Raw genomic sequence first — 20,682 nt, forward strand, 5'->3', positions numbered from 1 at the left:
CCGTGCAGACCCCGGGGGGGTTAGATGGAGCTGAGCGGAGCCGGCTGTCACAGCACCCACCTGGCCGAGGCCGCTCCAACCACCCCCGGTGGGTTAAATGTCACCAGCTGCCACCAAGGAGTGGGGACACCCCTGGGGTGGCAGCGATGTCCCCGGAGCCAGGAGGACCTTGCATGGAAGCAGATTTTTGCATTTACCTGCTCTTGCAGCCAGTTCCAGGCTCCAGCACTGTGGGTGTCCCCTGGCAGTGCCCGACCTGCGCAGGGCTGAGCCGATGCCCATCGCTGGCAGGGAGGCCAGGTACCCAAAATTGCTATTTCACACGCAGCGTGTGTTGGAGAGCCTTCCCGAGGCTGAACAGCAATGACAGGGAAGGGGTTTGTGGCAGGCAGGGGTTGTCACCACCACCGAGGTTGGAGCTCTGGCTCAGCAGCATCTTTCCAGACCAGCACCCAGAAGTTAGCAGCCCGCTAACGTCCTCCTTCTACAAGTAAACCCCCCTGCTCCGCTCTACAGCTTTCAGCTGGCCCGGTGAAAGTCCAAGCAAATAGAACAAAGCAGTGGGGTCTCCAAGAGCAGAAAACAATAAATGTTGTTATAAATTAAACGCTATGGCAGCTCACAGGGACATCTCTGGGGTGAAACCTTCCCTTTCTTCCAAAAATGCCTCGGGCAGTTCATCACAAGCCACTGTGTGATTTCTCTCCTTTTATTTTTTATTGCTCTGGAAAACGCTGCTGTGTGTAGGGCCAGGTGGGATTTCGGAACACGATACTCAGAAGTGAATAAAAGCCCTGAAAATCGCAGGGAGAGGAAAGCCCCAGGCAAGGGGGCAGGAATCCGGGACAACTGCACCGGGAACAGCTGCGGGGGGAGCGGGTGAAGGCCCGAGGGGAGAGCAGCAGGCATCCCAGGGGACTGCTGCAGCCGTGCCTCGCTGGGAAGAGCCGGGTCTGACACCGCAGGAGCTGGGTTTTGGAAGGGGTCTGAGCGCTGACCATCAGAAAGGCTTCAACCCCATGAGCATCCATCTCCTGGACTGGCCAAACGCCCCCTCCCTGCGGCATTAAAGGGCTTTAGGGACAAGAAGCCCCCCACAAGACCCAGCCCGCTCGCCCAGCAAGGGACACAGGTTTATGGGCAGTAAAGATCATGGCTGGTAAAAAAAAATATATATATATATATCAGCAAAATTACACTTTATTTTTTTTTTTGTTGTGGAATTTACTTTGATGTATTGTAACTTAAAAAGGTCTGGAAAAACCACATGCAAAAGGGTTTCTAAGTAGCAGCTAAAGTTTCTATTCCAGCATTACAAGCTACTCCAAATGATTTCCAAATTCCCAGCTATAAACTATTCCATAAACAAACAGTTGGATCTTTAAATCCCCTCCACCCGAGCCCCTTCTACCTCAGTTAGTGCAGTGCAAAGGAAAAACCCAAGGAATTTACATATTATTTTCCAACGTATCCCATTGCAACTCTGAATGTTCTGTGATGAACTAAAATATATATACAATTTTCTCACCGCCATAAAAAAAACATTTCCCTTCTTATTCACAGATATATACCGTGGCAAAATGGCTGAAGAATTACTTACAAACGAGACAATCTTTTGAACAAGTTTCTTACAACAGTAAACACGAGAGGGAGACCTGGCTGGAGGAGGGGGCTCGGGGCTGGGCTGGGGGGCACGGGAGCAGCACCGCAGCCCCCGCGACAGGGGATGTGCCCACCGCCAGCGTGGGGAGCACGGCTTCTGGGCTGGGGGGGTGGCATAAGGCTTTAGCTGCGTCTGAGGCAGAACATCAGCAGACATTTTATCTCTGGTGTGTGTGCGTGCGTCACACCCGCCTTAAAAACACCCTTGGTTATGCCAAAATGACCGAAATCGGCCGTTCAAATGAGAGGAGCAGGGCTTTGCCTGCTCCTTCCTTGCTGCACCCCAAAAGTTTCCTTGCAGAGCACGGCCCATTCAGCTCCTTTCACAAACAGGACCCCTTGGACATACCCCGAGCTGAGCACCGATGAGCTGGCCTGGGAGAGGTTAGCACCAAACAGTACCTTGGTAAAGCCACGAGCCCGGCTGGTCCCTGCCCGAAGGACAGCCACCCGCCTCCCCACGCAGCCCTTCTGCTCCTGGCCCTATCCAGGAGCACCGGGGAGCAAACCGGCCTGGCTCCGGGCTTCTCACCGAGCCACAAAGTTTAGTCCCCCAGTTCATACATTTCCCTTTTCATCCCCAGACTCTCCCACGTAATACCCTGAGCAGGGCACTGCTGCTCCGTCTGACTCGGATGCAGCGTGGTGCTGGGTGTCGGGGCTGCACCAGCACCGCAGAGCCACGCAATGCCAGCACCCCCCAGCACCCCCAGACCTGCGCTAGCACGATGCCCACAGCGAGACCACCCCAAGTGCCAGGGGGCCAGCTTCAGGGCATGGAAGCACCAGCTCAAAATGCCCCTTATTCAGAGAGATGGGAGGGCATTTCTCGGAGCTCAGAAATAGGAGACAGGGAAGTTGTTCCTTGTTGCACACACACACGCACACGCACACACAAGGATTTGTTCAAAACGGAGCATTTCGGAAGGAAATGCTGGAGCTGGATGGCAAAGCCAGTGCCCGGCAGAAGATGTTGGCCTGGATCTCCACCCAGCAGCACTGCCTATCAGCTACGGGGGCTGCGAAATGGGAAGAACAAACTCGGATGGACGGGACTTGGGACAAAGTGGCAATGCACAGACAGACGGACCTTTCCCTTAGCAGCAGCAGCAGTAACAGCCTGTGGGAGGAAGAGAGGGGGCGATGCTCACGACCCCCAAAAGTGCACACAGCTGGGAAAGAAGAGATGCTTTCGGGACTCGTTGAGATAAATCACGACTCGGGAACTGTAGCCCTTACTCATGTGGGTTCGCCCCATGAGCTCAGTGAGGTGGGCCTTGAAATGGCTGCCAGGAAAATTGACCTTGTAGGGGTGCTCCCGCTCGCCCGGTGGCCTCCAAAACTATTGCGTGGCAAGGCATGTCTCCAGTCCTGCAACGTGCCGAGCCCTCCTGGGAGCCGCTCAGTATCCCGGGCTGCCCCCTCCACCCTCAGCAAGGCGGGGGGGCTGAGGGAGCTGTGCACAAAGGGGCTTGGGCAGCCCGCAAGGCGTTCTGCCCTCCTGCTCTGACCTGAAGGTCCGCTTCCAGCCTACGTCTGAGGTTCGGCTGCGCTCCTTGGTTCACAGCTGGCATCCTCCAGAGACGAACAGCAGCCGCTCCTCATCCTGAGCAGGGTGTCCCTGCTCCACTCCCTCGGGTGCCATCCTGGCGCGCGGCACCGAGGCAGTGTAGGGCAGGACAGCCGAGCTGCCCCCTTCGCCCCAGCCCCCCGCGCACCCACCTCTGCACCCCTGGGCAGCAACCCAGGCCTTCGGCTTCTCCTCCCACCGCCACCACGGTGGGCTTTAAAACATTTTTAGAAAACAGGTCTGGACACCATCCCGGGGCGGGGGGACAAGCGCACAGAGTCTCTCAGCTCCGTCCATGCAGGGGCGTGCGGCTTTCCCGGGACTTCTGCAGCTGCTACGCGCGCGTTACCCCACAGACCACCCATCTTCTATACACGTCGCACGGCCAGGGCCAGCGGCGCCCCCAGGCCCGCACACACACACGCACACACACTGTACAGAGGAACTGATTGCTAAAGAGTCTGCGAAGAGCGGCGACGCTCTCGGCAGTCCTGGCAGGAGTCCCATCGCGCCGCACGTGGAGCCTGGGTGCCGGGACAACCGTGCACGGGCTGCGGCGGCTCGCTCTGGGCGCTCGACGACTTTCCAGCAGACATCCCCGCAATCATTGCACCCCTTCCTCTTCCACGTACGTTGAGGGGAACCAGCCAACCTGTGGGGGAGACGGAGAGATGAGCTGAGGAGTCGGGAGGCTCCTGTCCCATCTCCAGGACTGTTCCCCTGCCACCGTGCGGTGTTCCCAAAGAGTTTTTTGCATGGTGCTAGACACAGCCCTAACCCTACGTCAGACCCCCTGATGTTTAGTGGTGATGGGCAGCCATTCCCAAAGCTTGCACAGTGACCCACAGCTAGCAGCTGTACGTTCCCTTGGACACGTGGCTGCAGTAAAGACATCAGGAACATGTCCCCGGTGCTGTGATCCCTGTGGGACACCAGTGCAAACCTGCAGCCTTTCCCCAGGCTGCTGAGCCTTTCACTCGCAGAACCACTCCTGCATTAATTCCCCCCAAGCAGGCAGATTCAGACATCCCCCGGACCACGCAGTGGGAAAAGGGACAGGACACCAGCTGCGCTTACTCTTCCATTGGTCTCCCCCTTCCACCAGCCCTGGTCGCCGCCGATCCTGCTGTAGATCTTCACCACGTCGCCCTCTCGCAGCGACAGCTCCCGCATGTCCCGCGCCGCGAAGTTGTAGCGCGCCACCGCCGTCCCTATGACCCGAGGGGTGAACACTGCGAGGGGACAGAGCAAAACGTCAGCAGCAGCCCCACCGAGCAGCTGAAGCCTGGGGAAAGCTTGGTGGGGTTCAACCTGGGTTTTCCATCGCGGCACTGGCTCCCGTTGCAGTGCCACAACCTGGATCAGCTCTGGTCTCACCTGACTTGGTCAGACTGGGGAGGTCAGGGGTGAAGTGAATCCTGCTGGGGCTGTAGAGCCCCAAGGTCTGAGCAAGGACAGCCCCCTCTGGCTGCCCACGAGGGGCTGGGACCCCTTGGTGGGGACTGCTAGGGCAAGGGGCATTTCTGAGAAGGGAATCAGGCGGCATAAGGAAAGATTGCATAGGAATATATAATTATTAATGATGAAACCATGGAAAAATCCTTTCCCACCATGTACACCAGGTCTGGGTGCCGCACAGCTCCCCACACCTGATGGGACCACCCTGTCAGAAGGAGATTTGACAAGTCAGCTGGTGTTTGAACCACTTCAAAAAACTGAGTTATTGGGATCTCCTGGAGATGCTGAGTGAGGATCTCCATTGCTTCAGGCAAGGAAACGTGGGGCAGAGGGGAGGAGAGCTGGAGCCCTGTGCACAGAGGAACAGCAGGGGAGCAGGGAAGGGCAGGGGCAGCGCTTGGCTTCCCTGCCCTGGCACCTGGGCAGGGGCAAGGAGGGCTGGAGGGTACAGGTGGGAGGGACAGGATGGGTCCCATCACTGCAGGGCAAGCAGAGGAGGGAAATAATGCACATTCTGGGGAGTTTGCAAAAAGAAAAAAAACCACGCTGAAGGTACATCAGGTGGCGGTGAAGCAGCCCTTTTTGTCCCAGGATTTTCCAGAGTTAATTAAAATTTTACAAAGTTTGCAAACCAAGGTTGAACTAAGTTTGAGGAAAAGCTTTGCCCAGATTTTCAGCTCTCGGGATGCACAGAGATGAGGATGGCGATGGAGACAGTCCAGACACACAATGTGCAATCACTGGAGGGCTCGTTCATCCCTGCCAGGCTGGAGAATGAAGAGTCATGACAGCTTTGAACTCTTTCATCAGGAGCTTGCTCAGAGCCCATTTCTGCAAAAATTCACTTCTGCATTACTTTTTATGCAGTTTAAGCATCGCAAATTCCCGGTTATGTTTTAATACCTTGAAAAGTTGCGTTCTTCCCAAACACAGCATTAAGGAAAGCACATCTAGCTCTGCAGATGTTTTTCCCTGCCTAGCCTAAAGAAAATGCTGAAAGGTAAAAGCATAAAGAGGGCATATTTTTGCTCTGATCCCTGATAAAATTGGAAGAAGACACTGGTCTGTAACACATTTAAGGCCAGAGCTCCACTGCACTCTCTGCAGGGAACTTGAGCCACAGAACATTTGACAGCCCAGGTTCCCCATCTTCTTGGCACGGAGCTCCTGAGCAGGCTGAGATCCCAGAGCTCAAAAGCTGCTGGACACTGAGGTGTTCTCCTTGCATAGCAAGGAAAACCAGGCTGAAAGATGGTGTGATGCCGATGCTCATTCGGTGAAACACACAGGATAAGCAGGTCGAGCTTGAAGTACATCATGAGATCCCAATGCGCTAGAGTTGTTTTTCATTAATTTAGGTCCCCTTTCTCATTAGCAACAACTCCATCTTCTCCCTGCTTTAATTTTGGGGAGAGGGGGAGCGCATTTTGCTTCCAGCAAAACCTTGGTTAATTAACTTGTTTCCAGGCTGTGCCCCTGGCAGGGCAGTGCTGGGGACCCCCTCAACTGCCTGCAGGTGGCTGGAGGGGCAGCAGAGGGACTGCAGGGACCAGGCAGGTCACGCTGCGATGGCTTTCAAGCTGGGGATGCTGCAGGTCTCTCCGCGGGGAGAGGCGCTGGTACCTGACCAGAAGGGACTGGAGGAGCTCTGAGAAGAAAAGTTGAGGCCCTGAGGACTGAGAAAAGAAAAGTTGTAGGAAGCGCAGGAGGCTGCAAAGAGGTTAGAGAGAAACAGAAAGATGCAGAGCACGCATTAAAAGGGAAATTTAAAAAAAATCGTAATGCACAATGCTGTAAAAGCCGACGGAGAGATACGGGGCAAAGCATGCAGCAGGTCTCAAGCACGGGCTTGGAGCTGGGACAGCTGGTGGCAGGTCTGGCCACAGCCCTCAGCCTAGGGGTGTATTTGATTGGAAAAGATGTTTAATCAACTTTTAAAAACTATTTTCCATTGATATTCTTTTTAAAATATATCATGGAAAAAGTTTTAAAAGAATACATTTTTCCCCATGAAGTAGTATCTGCTCTCAGGCCTTCACACAGAACATTCTGCAATAATGCAAATTTTGCTTTCCGTTTACTTTAACGTTTCTTTGGTTGGCAGACTTGCTGTTTCTCCCACCAGTTCCACTGAAGGAGTCCCCCTGGGACTCAAACCACAACTGACAGTGAAACCAGAGCCACCAAAACGCACGCATGCCGCGACACATCCCGCTCTTGCTGCTGCCGACCACGACAGGCAGCAGGGCCTGGCAGGACCCAGTGCACTCACGCTGCACCAAACGGTGCCAAAAATCCCTGGTGTGGGAAACCACGAGGGGAAAAGCAGCTAAAACGCTGTCTGGGAGGCTGCAACCATAACCCCCTTGCTCAGACCATGCCCATGAGGATTTACACCAGGAGCACGAGGATGCCTGCTGGGGAAGTTGAGTCTTACCTGGAGAGCGGGTGAAGGTCCTGGAGGTAGAGCGTTCCCGGGATTTATACGGGTATTTTAGCGTTGTGTCCAGCTGTTTGAAGCTCTCCTTCAGCGAGTGGCTCTGGTAGTACTCAACCAGCTCCTGCAAAGGACGGGGGCACTTGGCCGGGCGATGCTCTGCACGACTGGCAGCAGCCTGCCGCACGGCTGAAGGGGCTTCAAGGACATACCAGCAGGCTTTCGAACTTCTTGGCTTCCGTGATGTGAATCCAGTTGTCCTTCTCCACCACCTTGATGTGCTTCACTTCCTCATTGAACCTGCGACAGGATGTGAAGGCATTTAAGAAAATGCACGCTTGCGCTCCGGCCCCGTCCGCCCTGGTAGGCCGCACTCACTTAATGCTGATGGCAAACCGCTCGGCCTCGGCCGGCCGCTCCCGGATCAGGTAGGTGCCGCTGACGTGGGCCTTCAGCAGGTTGTCCGTCTGCTGCCGCTCCATATTCCCTGCGAACCTGAGCCCGAGGTGCTGAGAGCCATGCTAAGCACCCCATGAAGCCCCCGCATAGACCCGCGCAGCAGCCTGCTTCCAAAGCAAATCGCCTCCCGGGATACTGCTTCCTTCGAGCAATGGCATGTTTTAGGCAAAAGGGTGCATCTCTTTTAAAGGTGTGAAGGTCTTTTAAAGGTGTGAAAGTTGGGCAAGTAGAAAAAGGGGTCTCATCTGAATCTCCGCAAGCACAAACAGAAGTGCCCAGAGATAATAAGAAGCTACCACTGAACAGAGCAATGAGCGAGGCCATGTGAATTCCCTCCTGTTCCCAGGGCACCTAGAAAATCCCACTGCTTGGGAATTGTTCTCCAGGTGAAGAAGACTTCAGCAGGAGCTGGGGATAATTTAAACTCATGCTAATTTTGACTCATGAACTTGAAACCCTGGATGGAGCCAGCAGGAAGGAGCAGGAGGAAAGGGAAGCACAACCTCTCCTGCGCCAAGGTGGGAACTTCTTCTTCCCTCCCCAAATCATTTTCTGGGTTCAGAAAAAAACATGAAGGGGAAGAGAGACCAGAAGAATCTCTCCTTTTGCCTCTGTTCCTCTCCATCAGTGATGAAATCCCCACAGGCACTGTGGGTTTCAATGCCTGGACACCAGTGCAACCGTGGCGGGACGCAAAGCATCTCCAACATGCACTCAGCTCCGTGTTAGAGTGGGTTTGTGACAGAGCACCAATTTAAAAGCAAAGCCGACGCATCTTTCTGGCTTTCGGGGGGACTCACCACGGGTACGCTGTGTAGTCGATCTCCCGGGATGGCGGCCGGCTGTTGGGAGGCTGCAAAGAGAGTACTGCTCGTTACTGCGAGGGCAGTGTTACAGCCAAGCACTTCTCTCCCACCCTCCCTGCCCAAAATAGCTGTGATGAGCACGCTGCATTTTTTGAGTTATCTGAGCCTTTTTTTAATAGGGAAGTGCCTGACAGCACTACTGAACATAGCGCAGGGCAGTTCTCCTGAACTGTAACTGATACAGATAACTGTAACTCTCCTGAACTGTAACTGCTCCTGAGGTGGCACCATGGGCTCACTGCAGGGCAGGAATTGGGACCCAAACCCCTCTGGGATGGACTGGGGAGAGCCAAAGGCCCTGTTGGGGCATCTCTTGCCTCCCAAAGTGGAACAGAAGTTCCCCTGCCACCCGATCATGGCCCCCGCAGGCGCTCCTGGCTCAGCACATACCCTCGCGTCCACAGGGCAGGGCTTTACCGACGAGCTGGGGAAGTAACCCGACTTCTTCGTCTGCAGCAGCCGCCCCTGCAGAACACAGAAGGTGGACATCAGCTGGGGATGGGCAGAAAAGCAAGGCTTCTGCTGTGCAGGGCTGGGGACGGACCCCTCTGCAGCTCCCATGGACCCAGCCCAGCCCCGCAGTACAGGAAAGGTGACAAAGCAAAGGGACAATGCAGATGACACCGGTCTGAAACTTGCTGGGAGCTCCCCGAGGAAAGGACCCTCACCTCCCACCACGGTGAGTCCGGGTCCCCCCTCAGCAGCTCGATCACGTCCCCAATTTGAAATGTCAGCACCGGCTTGCTGGGCGGCGCTGGGTTCCCGTGGTAATTCTGTACTGCCACCATTTTGGGACCTGGGAGAGACGCAAAGCAGTTTCATTGCCTAGTCCCTGCTAAGAAAAAGCAAAACTGCAATAACCCCCCTGCTGCCTGCTGTTCCTTATCCCGTGAACCACAAATCTAAAGGCACCAGCAGACAGGAATTTGGGACAGAAAGCAAGAAAACAAAAGGGATCAGCACCCACAGCAAACAGTCTTGGCTCCTAAAGTTACATGGATGACTGAGTTCAGTGAGCGAAAACAAGCCAGCGAGGGACTGAGCCAAGCCAAAGCTCCAACTCCAAACCCAGCACCCAGGTTTGAACTTTGCTGTTGCAAACAGGCTCTCAACAGGCAATGCCCGGCCAGCACTGAACCTTGCCAGGTCCCACAGTGATGCCCGTGACTGCAAAACGCTTGCAAAACACTTGCAAACAGGCGTCCTGCACTGGATTTCTGCAAGACCTGGGACCCAAGCACCCCTCCGTCCCCGGGAGTTTGCAGCCAAAGTCCAGTTGTCTTGCAAACACCAGCAGATTAAATAAGCTTCCCAAACTGCACGAAAACCACAGTGTTTATCTTCAAAATGCTTCCCCACCTCTGCCACCAGCTGCCTCTCCCTGCCCAGAGAGAGCTATGTGCTCCTGCACTGTGTTTTCAAACCGACAGTTTGATTCAAGTTTCTTTTTGCCAGGCTTGGCTTTCCTTTCAACAGGAAAAGCACAAAAACAAACTGTTCCTTCTTCTTTGAGACAGAGCATGGGCAGGGCGGGGCCCGGCACTCTGTCCAGGTTAGTGTGAAGTGAAGGAAAATAAAATAAACAAATATATGAATAAAGTTGCAGCAAGCATCCTGACTAACAATCCCATCTGAGGGCAGTGCCCAGGGCTGTGCATCCCACGTGGGTGGGAGGATGTTCCCGCGTCACCACCACGGCCTGTGTGGTTTGCTTTGGAGGAAGATCTGGCACAAGTTTGCGAAGCTCTCTTCCTCTATCTGGAGCAGGGAGTTATTTATGGGGTGGAAGCTCTTCCCTGGTGGGCAAGGGGCTGAGCACAGGGAGGAGACCTGGCAGCTAGTGAGGCTTTGGGGAGTAGGAAGAGAACCCCAGGCATCCTGTTCTGTCCCGTCCCATCCCACCCCACTGCCTGGAATCCCAAAGCTCCACTCCCAGGAGCTCTCCCCACCCCACGTGCTCAAGCCTCGGTGACACCTTCAGCTACCACCACGATGCCCTCTTGCAATACAGCAATGCCCTTACCAGGTCCAGCACTCAGCAAATCCTGCAAAGAGAGAAGAAAAGGTCCCTGTGAGGACACAGCAGCCCCAGTTCTCCCCAGTTAAAGCCACTGGGATGTGAAACCAGGTGCTGGCACCTCCCAAGGCCCATGGTACTGTGCAGACCGGGCCAGTTTTAGCTGTCAGTCTCCAGTCCTGTCCCCAGAGTGCCTAGGACCCCCCTGAGATTGACGCTGTGCCCCCCCAGGAGCTGCCCATGCCCAGACCAGGTGGGGACACGGGCCTGCCCCATGCAGAGAAGGAAAAGGGCCATCGAGCAACGTACCTGCTCTGCTGAAGAACCTGCAAGAGACATGTTGAAACAGGTGGTTAATTTAAGGGGCCACAAACTCATTTTCTGCTTCTCTTGGTGCCACGAGGGTTCATTAAGGTGGCATCAACACCTGGCCAGAACCAAAGAAGAGCTGGGCAGGGGCTGGAGCCACTCCTTGGCTCAGGGCCTGGTGGCAAGAGACGAGAGGGGCCGGAGCTGGCCTGGCCATTTTCTCACTTGCACAAAGTTTTGAGATTTCATTTCTTCCCCGTTCCCCTTCCAAACCCCTTCTGGTGCTGCTCCATGAAAATCCCCCACATCCTCCCTGGCACAAAGCTCCAGTGCTGAGCTGGGTGGTCACAGGAGCACCACAGGTCTGCCCAGATTAGCTCAGGGATGGGGATTTCTGCCTCCCACACCCCAGCACTACGGGATCTGGAGGCATTTCTCTCTCACCACAAGTGTGAGCCCTGCAGAGCTCCCTCCTGTGTGCACCAACCAACGTTTTCAGATGGAGAAGTCATCGATCTTTGGCAATACAGGGATTGGGCATTTTGATTGTTGGTATTTTGTCTGTTTTGTTTGTGTTTTAAACCATCAGCCTTTATGAACTGCAGCCCTGAGAAGCAGCTTGCAGTGTCCTCGGATTTTGGTGGGTGTTAAAACAAACAGCTGATGGAGCTTTCTAGGGAAGATCTTTGGGATCATCGCATACATTCACCTCCTTGTCAGAAGCTGCCAATGCTGACAAATAACTCACCGATCTTGCAGGGAGGAATGATTTCCAAGCACTCCTTATGAGCACCAGCTCCACATTTTGGGCAGAGATAGCCCTGGTAGAACGTTCCTCTGTGCAAAAAAAAAAAAAAAAAAAAGAAAAAAGAAGTCACAAAGCCTTAATTCAGCCCCAGCTCTGTGACCTGCTTTTGTGTTTGAGTGCAGAGGCAGAAAAGTTAGGACGTGGCTCACCTTAGGAACATCTTGCACGCTTTGCAGTTGGTAGTCTTCTCGAACGTGTACATCTGAAAGCTGTGGTGATTTGCGTTGGCTTTCTCTGGCTTTATGTTGGACCTGAGGGGAAGGGCCGGGGGTTACTGACCTGCCCCCACGAGTCGCTCTGCACCCAGGGCCTCTTGCAGCAGGGGCTGTTTGCATTCCGGGCAAAATTCGGAAATGCTTTGGTGCCAACACTCGGGGCAGGTGATTTTGTGCTGGGCCCAACCTCCTTTTATGCAGAGACCCATCCTGCAAGCCCACGCGAACCTCCCCATCACAGGCTCGGCTGTCAGAGCTGACCTCTGACAGTCAGCAAGCCCAAGACACCTTCCCCCCGTGCCTGGCACTCACATTGCCATTTCAAACTGCTCCATCCACTTCCTCTTCATTTCCTCTGTCTTGCAGAAGAACTGAAAGCCCTGCTTTCCTTGGAGGTGGATTAGGTAGAAGCCATAGGACCACTGCAAGAGGAAACGAGAGGACCGATTGAACCGCTGCTCTCCCAGCACCAGAGCAACAAGACACGGCACACTTTTATCCAGGCTTCTCAAGAACTACTCCTAACGCCTGCCCCTTAGGGACTACAGCTCCTTTCTATGGATAACAGCAGGGAAGAAGGAAGAACAGCTTCTCTATCTCTACAACACATTACAGCTAACGATGCCTGAATCAGCTCTGCACTGTGCACTAGGGCCAAATGGGATTTTACAGTGGCAGATGAGAGAACCCGGATTTTTCTGCTTCAGTGGATCCTCCCCAGCCATTACTCCTCTCCCTGACAGCCCAGGAGGAACATCTGACCTGCCCGATGCACATACGCTCTGCCTGTCTCGTTACAACACTGCACAGAGAAACACGAGAGAAAATTGCGTGCTTTGCTTACCATTTTTCCATGAGACTAGAAAGCATAGGAGAGCAAAGTGGAAACATATTTCATTAAAACACAAAGCTAACAGCATTTCTTCAGCACCCAAGTGGCAACATTGGCTATTCTCACCCGACAGCCACTGCTCCCATCTGTACAACACCTCCCTGCATCGCATCTTGGTGGATTAACTAACTGATACCTGGGAGGAGGTTTTCCTCCATGGCCGCAGGCTAAGCCCCAAACCACTGGCAAAATGATGCTCCTTTGCCGAGTGCTGATTTTGGCAGGCTGGTGGCAGTGCTGGCATTGCCTTGCCAGGGACCTTCCCTCCCTGCCCCACTCCCTGCTCCTGCTCCCCGCCAACCCTTGCTGCCAGCAGCCGCTTTCTCTCCCTCCAGGCAAACCATCCCAGCCTCTCCAGGGCTGTTTTCCAAGGCTGGAGGTCAAAGGATCAAGCCCAACCCCACCTTTGTAAGCATTTCCCAACTCTCTGTAAGGCTGCCCTGAAAGCCTAGCATTTACGTTCCAGCATTTTGCGAGCTCTGATTCTATTTAAAAAGGCTGCTGGAAATGTGCTGCCCAAGGAGTGGCCCAAACAGCTCCACAAAGCTCTCCAGCAGAGCTAATCCCCGGTCCACCTACCTTCTTAATGTCCTTGTTGTTCATAGGGTCATCCGTCATCTTGTGGAAGAACAGCTCGATAATTTCTTTCAGCTCGTAATTATAGCCTTTCCTTTTGCAGACGATCACCACTTTATCAAATAAAAATAAATACCTGCCCAAAGCAAGCAAACAAACAAGCGAGCCAGTCAAACCTCTAATTAAGGCCCCCGTTCAGGGGAAGGGTTTGGGAAGCTCTGCAGAGCATCCCCAGCCAGCACAGCTCAATGCTCTCCCTGTGCTATAATTCCACATTGATGGTGCTTTCTGTCAATGCGACTCTAGGCAGTAATTGAATAATTGGGCACAAAATATCTGGAGATGCGTGGCCACGTTCCTGGTGCGGGTAATTCAAGAGGCATTAACCCAGCGCACAGGTCACCGAGCGGCTGTTCACAGAGCAGCCCCGGAGGCGAGGGGGGAGGCCAAACAAAGGGCACGTTTTGGGGTGGGGGAAACTTCTGAGGACCGCTTTTCTCCTTCAAAAATTAAACTTTAAAGTTGTGCTTTCTATCCCTTCCTGCAGAGAGCAGCAGTAGCCAAACAGCTCCGCTGGCTGTGTCACCCTAGCAGGGACAATCAGGGAAGGGTCTCCCCGCGCTTTGGAGCCCATTTATCTTTTAGGAGGATGCTGCTGCTCGCTCACCTGTCCTGCTTGGTGTGGTTCACGATGGAGCGGACCTTCAGCTCACCGTCTATCTTCGGCCTCCCAAACTCCTCCAGCTTCACTTGCTGCAGAAAGCAAAGCGGGGCTGAGATCTGCAGCTCCTGTGCCCAGTATCACCCTCGCCAAGGGCAGCCCAAGCCCAAGCGTGGCCCCAGCATCAGGAGGAGGGCCACGAGAAGACCAGCACCCCGTCCCAGGGCAGGGTTCAAAGTATTTTGGGAAGGTTTGGGATCCAGAAAGAAAAACTCTAACAAAATAAGCTTTATTTACAGGGGTTTCTACAAAACCATAGCCAGGGCTCTGTAGCTTTGATACCTATCCTGACGTAGTTTTGATACCTGTCCTGAACCAGGACTGGGCATATTGGGGCAGATTGGAATCCAACCCGATGGTCTCATCAGTTGGTTTTTCAGCTTGAAATGCTTGCACACTACTCAGGGCAGCACCACCACTGAGTCCCGTGAATCAGTCCACTTATGTGCTTCTTACAGGAAGAAAAATACCATGAAGAGCCACCGCTATTCAGGAAAATAAATATTTTATCCAGCTGTGTGTATAGTCTATAATTATTTCATTGCTGTGCCATGTGGGCTCTGTATACATAACACCAATCACTCCGCAACTTCCAGCCCCGTGCAATGAAAGGGAACACCGAGCAGAACGTGTGTGGGATTGATCTGCAGACAGGAGTGACTGCTTTGCTAACATTTCATCTCCTGCACGTCAAAGCTGCTCTCTGCCTGCTGCAAGTCAAGAAGGAGCTGCTTAATGCCCCCATTTACATTCACGTTTTTACGGCGTGCCACGTCTGATTGTTCACACAGATCAGCATTATCAAGTCTGCTTCAATCAAAACCCGTGAGCTGCAATGGCCCAGATCCCACCTGAGATTTTTTTGCAGGTTTCTCTTGAAAATTTCAAGGATTTTGCCTCCCTCTGTTAAATAATCATCAACTAAAAGTTCATCATTTTCAAAGTCCAGGCTTGAAGGACCCAAACCTGCTGCCATGCCTCCAGAAAGCCCTCAGGGTGCGCAGCGCTCAGCATCTCCCTCCCTCAGCCCTTTTGAAGCATCTCAGGTGTCAGACCCCAAATTGCATTACCCCAGCGTAAAGCTGGCCTGAGGAGCAGCTGTGCCTGCAGCTGACCCCACCGCAAATGGGGGAAAAAGCTCGTTAGCCTGCAGCTCTGCTGCTGAACATTAAATTAATGGACTCGTTCAGGGCTAAAAGCACACGAGTGATGGGGGTTGGCTGGTGCATGGTAATAGGACCACGTGTTTGAGGCCTCTGGAGTTTGGAGGTCAAGATTCCCTTTAAAATAGCTGCTTGAGATTTTGGAATTAGGTGTGTACTGCACATGCCATCCTCCTCCAAGGAGGCCTTGGTACGTTTTCAAGAGCAGGAACATCTAGGCCAGCTTTTTGTCACCTTGACCACAAAAGAAAACTTACTTTAGATAGCAGACAGACAGTTGATTTGGGGAACTCTTGGGTCACCCCTACACTAACAGCATGAGTAAAAGCAGGAGAAGCATTTTCAGTGTAATACCACCAACAAAACCCACCCTATATCACACCCAAATCATTACTTTTTATGAAGCAACCACTTCTGGTCCGTGTGAACACTGACAATGGTCAGGGACTGTGTGAAAACACAGGGGTCTTTCTCGGGTAGCACATCCGAAGTAACTTGGTGATATCTACACTGAATTCAGTAATAACTGCACCAAAAAAACAAATACGTTCATACTGATCTAGTTAAAGTTGGGAAGGAGAATCTTCCAACTTACCAAATTTTCTATAGAACTCTGAAATTCGCTGATTTTCTTTAAAGTCTCTTTGTCTCTCTTTACTTCGTTTATGTACATGGCCAAGTCCTTAAAAGAAAAGCGAGTGTTGATTTTTATTTTCCATACAAAGCTAGCACCTCCACTAAAGCAGACAACACGTGTCCCCCGCTCCCCTTTCCTCGCACGAGACCAGAAGCAGCTCTGCAAGAACCCCAAAAGCACAGGGCGTTGTGAGCACAGGTGTCGCCAGAAAAAAAGGAAAAGCAGCTCAGCAGGTTTCTGCTGAACTACAAACAAACCCAGCGATTTCAGTCAAAGCAAAGGAGCCCATGCTAGCACCCAGCATTGCTGCCTGTGCCCCTGGGCTCCATCCCACCACCCTGGAGCACGCTCTATGCCCTGTGCTGTGCTGGCACTGCTCAACCAGGCAGCTGCTGCAATTTTTCCCATTTCCCAGAAGAGGGCAATGCATTAATCCAGTGGTACACGAGCAGGCAGAGACAGCTCCTGCTGCGATGGCAAACCCTACACACGGCTTTTGCCTGGTGTGAGCCCCGGCAGCACCCTTTACTCCCAGCTCTCATCACCATAATTCCCATCATCGCCCTGGATAAAAAAGCTCCAAGCCAGCCTTCAAGGTCAAAATATCCACGTTTGTAAATGACCGATTTGGATCCTGGGCTGCACATTTGCTGGGAAGGGCACTTCCCCAGCTTGGCCCTGCTGGCAGCCCCCAAGAGCATCCCTAAATCCAGCGCTTCTGAACTCCAGGATTTCCAACCACACAAAAAGTCTGTTTTGGGAAATATGGGGACACTGGATGGTGCTTGCTCTTCCCTGAAAAATTCCCTTCTTGTCCAAATTTTGACCTACCAGAGAGAGAACCCTGCTCCTTCAACTGAAACTGCTTCTCACATCCTTCCGACCGTATCTCCACTGCCCATTTGCTTCTGATCTGCTCCCTGCCTCCTTGTCCTCAACAACAGCTCCTGTCATTTTGGACTAAATCTGAGCATGGAATTTTTTAAGACATCCCCTCCAGGTGAGACCTTCCCCAGCTTCCCAACACAGGAAGGGTTAATCACAGATGATAATCACAAGTCGACGTGACAATACTCGTAACATCACCAAATACCCAACCCAGCCAGTGGCAGGGATAGTTATGAAGAACGACAAAACTAAAAGCCTCATGAAACGAGGCTGGCATCCTCCGTCAGCACTAGAGTGTTCAGCAGAGCACTTGTTCCCTTCTGCTGAGTAAATCTGTCTCACATGCAAAAGGGGAACCCAATCCCAGGATCATTGGTGGCTCGAAACAGCGGCAGCAATGTGCAGACGGGGTCTGCAGGATTTACCAGGGAACTTGCCTCACCTCCCCGTCCCCTGGGGTTCAGCTCTGTGTGCTCACGTGGAGGGAGAATGCATGCACCGAATACCCCCATGTGCGGCTTTTTGGTGCAAATCCTGCCGCTGCCTTGTGCTAACAACCACATGTACTAAATAAAAGGGAGGTGAAGCCCTTTGGGAAATGCATCTCCAGCTGTAGGCATGCACCCCCTGCACAGCTCTCATCCTGGACAGCAGTAAAGTCTGCCAGCACGGGAAACAAAAAGGCTGGAATCTCGATGAAAAACATTACTTGTAAGTTAAGCCTTGGTTTACGAATCAATTAAAATCAAACTGCTCTGTTTCCTTCGCCCCCGGCGAGCCTTGTGTGGTCTGAATCGCATCCGTGCTCTCCTGGTGATGGGGCAGGGAAAGCAAACAAAGCTCTCAGCTTCCTCCAAAAGATGCTGACCCTGTAGTGCAACCGGACTGTATACATTTATTTATTAGCAGAGGTAGTGGTGGATGCCGTATTACGAGGCCATAAGCAGGGTTTAACAGCTGTCACCAGGTTCGTCACTTTGTCTCATCAGCCTGGACATTTTGGGGACAGAGGTGATTTGTGGCACGAGGAAGAATCCCTTCCCCTGCTCCCTTCTCTCGCCCAGAGCGTTCATTTGAGGCCACGGTCATGTATTGTGGAGAGGGAATGCAATGTCCTTTACACAACCTCAGCTAGGACGACCTACATATCAGCTCTGGCTTCACTGGCTTGCAGGGATAGCAGCTAAAAAGGTCACCAACCTTATGTAACTGCCAGGAAATGCAGTGTCATTAAAAAAGCTGAGGCTTGGAGGTAGAAAACAAACAAAGTGACCTCAGAGCACACGAATGATGCCGGGGATGAATCCTGTGGTGCTCTAAGAGAGGAAAACTGGATGCAACCATCACCTTCCCATCAGATTCTGCTGGCGATGGTCCTGCTGTGAATTTGGAGGGTGCAAGGGGATGTACCCAAGTCAAAAACATTTGGGTGATTCCCCACCTCCAAAAGCTCAACATTTTTTTTAAACAAATCCAGTTTTTGACACAAGAATTCTAGGTTTCTGGAAACATCATTTTCTTTGAAAAAATACACTTGGAGAGCAGGCCCCTCAGCCTGGATGACACCGTGCAGGCAATGCCCCGTGCAGGCAGGGGCTGACTCCAGTGGTGCCCCCAGGCTTGCTGGTACGGCTGGAGCTCCTCCAGATCCCTACCAGCAAAAACCAAGAGCCAAATCTGGCATGGCCTCTTTACACACAACAGTAATTAGTGAAAAGTTCTACGTTGTCAACAAATATCGGCTTCCCCAGATGCTCAGGGAGGAAGATAACGGTGATGACTAAAGCTGTGCTGCGAAACAATCCCGTTAAACAGCAATCAGTACACACACACATGTCCTAAAGGAGGGGACACTGCCTTCTCCCAGGCTGCTGGGCTGTTTTTCACCTACAGCTTTGCTGCACACCCATACCTGCATCGCCTCCAGAGCCTCCTTCAGCTGCTGCTTCTCTGGGCGCTCTGACGAGTGGCTGAGCAGCTCCTGAAACACAAAAGCAGGGGATGCATGGGGTGAGCTGCCCGCACTGCTGCTGCGGGGCCCCGGGCTGCTGCTGCTCCGGCTACGGGACAGGGACGGCGCCAACTTGCTGGTGCTGCAGAGACCTGTTACACGGAGCTGACAGCAGGAATTTCACACATAATCAGATTATATGCAAGCTTATTTTATATTCATTAACTGCCTCTTGTGGCTAACAAGTGCAGAATTACCCCAGGTCACCACACTTTAAGAGACGGCACAAATATTATGTCATATTAAGTAGCTCTAGTAATTATTTCATTTGAAGGGTGGGGGGGGGAAAAACCCTCACTCTGCATCTGGCAATGCTTCGTTCTCTACTGTAAAAGCCAAAAGATGCTACAGCAAGGATGGCAGCTGAAGGGAAGTGCTAATGCTGAAACACTTACTTTTAGCAGGAGATGGTATTTCAAAACTCTTTGCATTGGAACCACCAGCAGATCTTGCAATTTAAATTTCCCATCCTGGACCTTCAGCGTGCACTCCTATTAAAGAAATCAATAAGGCAGGAGTGAAGTAGCTGAGGGAAAACAATGACTACCCCACAATAAAAAACAAACAAACAAACACTCAACAGTTCCAAAGCTCTAATATTTTGCTTCTGTAACCTCTGTTCTGCTGAGAAACTGCTCGCAGGCTCTGCCAGGGCCGCCACCGTGGAGGTTATCGAGGAATAACACACAGGGGCTGGACCCTAAAATGCAGGCACTCTCATGCAGCTGAGCTACCGCAGCTTAATGAGATGCTGCTCATTAGGACAGCACGCGAGTGCTCCTAGACCTCGGGAAATGTCAAATGAAACGCATTAGCTTAACTCACCTCCTCACCGGCTTGAACTAATGCATCTTATTTGCAAGGGGCTAGGAGCAAGCACACAGACAGTTGCTGTGGCTTTGCTGATAAGCATTAAGTCATTAAGACAAGCTAATGTGATCACAGGAAGTTTTGCACAGCTACCTTAACCCAGACCCGTTTGGATACGGGGCTGTGCTAGCCCGGGACCTCTCCGTGGCCGCAGGAGGATCGGCTGAGCTGCCTCGAGGGAGGGAGCAAACGGAAAAGCACAGGAGCAAGGGGATGTCACAGCAACCAAGCCTTCAGCAGAGCATGCAGCTCAGACTGTGAAAGCTTGATGCAGAATCCAGGGAAGATGTTTAAAATAATTACTGAACACATAGCCTTATCCCCGAATTGGGTTGCTACTTCTGTGCAAAGAGTCAAGGGGCATTTGCAGAAAACAAGGTAAGGCGCAAAGACAGCCCCGCAAATTCGGATCAGCATCAAGACGAAAGCAGGAATTAGAGAAAAACTGCAGCTTCAACAGCACATCCCTCCTTCTGGGGCTCCTTTGAGCTACTCAGCACCTGGATGTGCCCCTATTTACCCCAAGCCCTCGTGCTGGGGCAGGAGGACAGTGGGGAAATCAAGGCACTTGTGCAGGACTCGGGTTTGTCTCTGACTGTCCCCAGCACCGCGTGGGACCTCGGGAAGGCAGCTGGGTCCCTACGCATGGATGCTCGATGCCTTTGGGTTTCTACCAAAAGAACAATTTTAGTCATGCACACAAATAAAGCTGCCCAAGTGCTTTCATCTATTTTAACCCAAGGGTTGGAAGAGGAAGAGGCAAGTACGGCGTCAGGACAAGAAACACCCCAGCTCTGCTCCCTCTTGCCTCCCAGCTGGGGTAACACAAGCTCAGCCCCCAGCCCCCATCTCTCACTAAATCCAACATTTCCAACACACCAGCAGCTCCTGCAGCCCTCCCAAACCCGTGGCAGGGTCCGGGGAGCCCTCGGCACCCCCAGACGCTCACCTCCACCTTCTGCCGCACGTCCTCCCTGTTTGCGATGAGGTGGTTGAGCGTGGTCTGGGCGTACTCCATGTGGCTGCAGTACTTGCCGTAAATCAGTAGCCTGGGGAGGGGGAAATCACAAATTTAATCAGAAACACTCGCTGGCAGTTATAACCCGTTATAAAAGATCTATAT

The 20,682-nt window shown here is 52.6% G+C and overlaps 1 protein-coding gene across 3 annotated transcripts in view; it reads right to left on the bottom strand.

The window, feature by feature from the left end:
• Positions 1 to 1,182: 1,182 nt before the first annotated feature.
• VAV2 (vav guanine nucleotide exchange factor 2) overlaps positions 1,183 to 20,682 on the bottom strand; it is a 126,046-nt gene continuing 106,546 nt past the window's right edge. For 2 of the 3 annotated variants that reach the window (XM_040531107.1, XM_040531106.1), the window contains 19 exons: positions 20,509 to 20,608; positions 19,085 to 19,180; positions 18,591 to 18,659; positions 15,749 to 15,835; positions 13,937 to 14,022; positions 13,273 to 13,405; positions 12,114 to 12,223; positions 11,736 to 11,837; positions 11,527 to 11,615; positions 10,779 to 10,795; positions 10,476 to 10,497; positions 9,121 to 9,248; positions 8,843 to 8,917; positions 8,387 to 8,439; positions 7,506 to 7,622; positions 7,340 to 7,427; positions 7,128 to 7,251; positions 4,310 to 4,464; positions 1,183 to 3,884 (listed from right to left, as the gene is read on the bottom strand). In XM_040531107.1, coding sequence (XP_040387041.1) covers positions 3,837 to 3,884; positions 4,310 to 4,464; positions 7,128 to 7,251; positions 7,340 to 7,427; positions 7,506 to 7,622; positions 8,387 to 8,439; positions 8,843 to 8,917; positions 9,121 to 9,248; positions 10,476 to 10,497; positions 10,779 to 10,795; positions 11,527 to 11,615; positions 11,736 to 11,837; positions 12,114 to 12,223; positions 13,273 to 13,405; positions 13,937 to 14,022; positions 15,749 to 15,835; positions 18,591 to 18,659; positions 19,085 to 19,180; positions 20,509 to 20,608 — 1,699 coding nt within the window. In that variant the 3' untranslated portion in view covers positions 1,183 to 3,836. Of the gene's footprint in view, positions 3,885 to 4,309; positions 4,465 to 6,313; positions 6,401 to 7,127; positions 7,252 to 7,339; positions 7,428 to 7,505; positions 7,623 to 8,386; positions 8,440 to 8,842; positions 8,918 to 9,120; positions 9,249 to 10,475; positions 10,498 to 10,778; positions 10,796 to 11,526; positions 11,616 to 11,735; positions 11,838 to 12,113; positions 12,224 to 13,272; positions 13,406 to 13,936; positions 14,023 to 15,748; positions 15,836 to 18,590; positions 18,660 to 19,084; positions 19,181 to 20,508; positions 20,609 to 20,682 lie in introns of all 3 variants that reach the window. The other variant, XM_040531108.1, reaches the window with a different exon arrangement.

The sequence above is a fragment of the Cygnus olor genome, chromosome 19 (assembly GCF_009769625.2).
Source record: "Cygnus olor isolate bCygOlo1 chromosome 19, bCygOlo1.pri.v2, whole genome shotgun sequence".
NCBI classification, from domain to species: Eukaryota; Metazoa; Chordata; class Aves; order Anseriformes; family Anatidae; genus Cygnus; species Cygnus olor.